Raw genomic sequence first — 1,066 nt, 5'->3', positions numbered from 1 at the left:
TTTGTTTTTTACTCTGCTTCAATTTCACTTTCCACTTCGTTTCTGCTTTTCCAGTTCGCCAGTGCTCAGCCAGAGGAGGAGATGTGAGGGTGTCCGTGCTGGATAAGGAGAGAGTGGCCATCGCAGGACCAGCTGCAACTGTCATGACAGGATATATAAACATCTAAGGAGACGAAATGAACCCAGAATGAAATAAAAGTGAGTGTTGGAAGACCACTGATGCCTTTTGGAACTGTGTTAGGATTCCTGTTTAGACGAAGGCAAATCAGATACTTGTGTCAGAGGTTACTGAACACCTATAGAAATCCTGAGTATCAGAGGTTACTAAACGCATGTAAAGTTACGGAGCATCAGAGGTCACTGAACACTTGTAATGTTACTGAGTATCAGAAGTTACAGAACACCTGTAACGTTACCTAGTATCAGAAGTTAGTGAACGCCTGTAAAATTACTGACTGCTTTCCTCGATCTTGTCAACCAAAATGGCAAAAGAGAAGGAAGACCTAACTGTCAACTTAGGCATAAGTAGAGAAATGAGTATAAACAAGGCGTGATCCGACCTCCAGCTTACTCAGGACGCGTTCGAGATTTTCACGTCACATATAAATTTTAAACATAATTTTCCTAACTTTTAACTTAAACGTGCTAAAACCTACGGTCAAATAGTGCCCTGTTTCACAAACGAATATTAAAATAGATACGTTATATTTTATTATAAATAAATTTTCTGTACTGTTTAACATGCACATTATGTATTTTTTACATTTTCATTCTAATAGATAAATCATAAATATCCTATCCTCAAATTCCTGTATCTTTAACTCAACGCTAAACACCTTTTTCAGACCTTTTTAGGCTCTTCCATATTCCTATCCTAACCCCCAAAACAAGAAGAATAAGAACAACAGCAACAGAGTAGTCTGAAGGCTTACTCCCCGAGAAAGCGAAAAAAAGGTACGTACACTTTAGGGATGTTTCAAAAGCCTGACTTTTCGACGAGCCTTCCAACCCATCCCTACTAAATCGTTTTCGTCCTGGAAGCTGATTTCTCCAGAGGAAAATTCTA

General features: G+C 38.7%; 1 protein-coding gene across 1 annotated transcript in view; it reads left to right on the top strand.

Moving 5' to 3' along the window:
- LOC135204938 (phenazine biosynthesis-like domain-containing protein) overlaps positions 1-825 on the top strand; it is a 5,704-nt gene extending 4,879 nt beyond the window's left edge. Inside the window, exon 7 of the mRNA XM_064235184.1 lies at positions 55-825. Within this exon, the coding sequence (XP_064091254.1) occupies positions 55-167 (113 nt within the window). The 3' untranslated portion in view covers positions 168-825. The remainder of the gene's footprint in view (positions 1-54) is intronic.
- The last annotated feature ends 241 nt before the right edge of the window (positions 826-1,066 follow it).

Source organism: Macrobrachium nipponense, chromosome 48, assembly GCF_015104395.2.
Source record: "Macrobrachium nipponense isolate FS-2020 chromosome 48, ASM1510439v2, whole genome shotgun sequence".
Lineage (NCBI taxonomy): Eukaryota > Metazoa > Arthropoda > Malacostraca > Decapoda > Palaemonidae > Macrobrachium > Macrobrachium nipponense.
The sequence above is the reverse complement of the archived record's forward strand: the minus strand, read 5'-3'. Positions and strand labels throughout refer to the sequence as shown.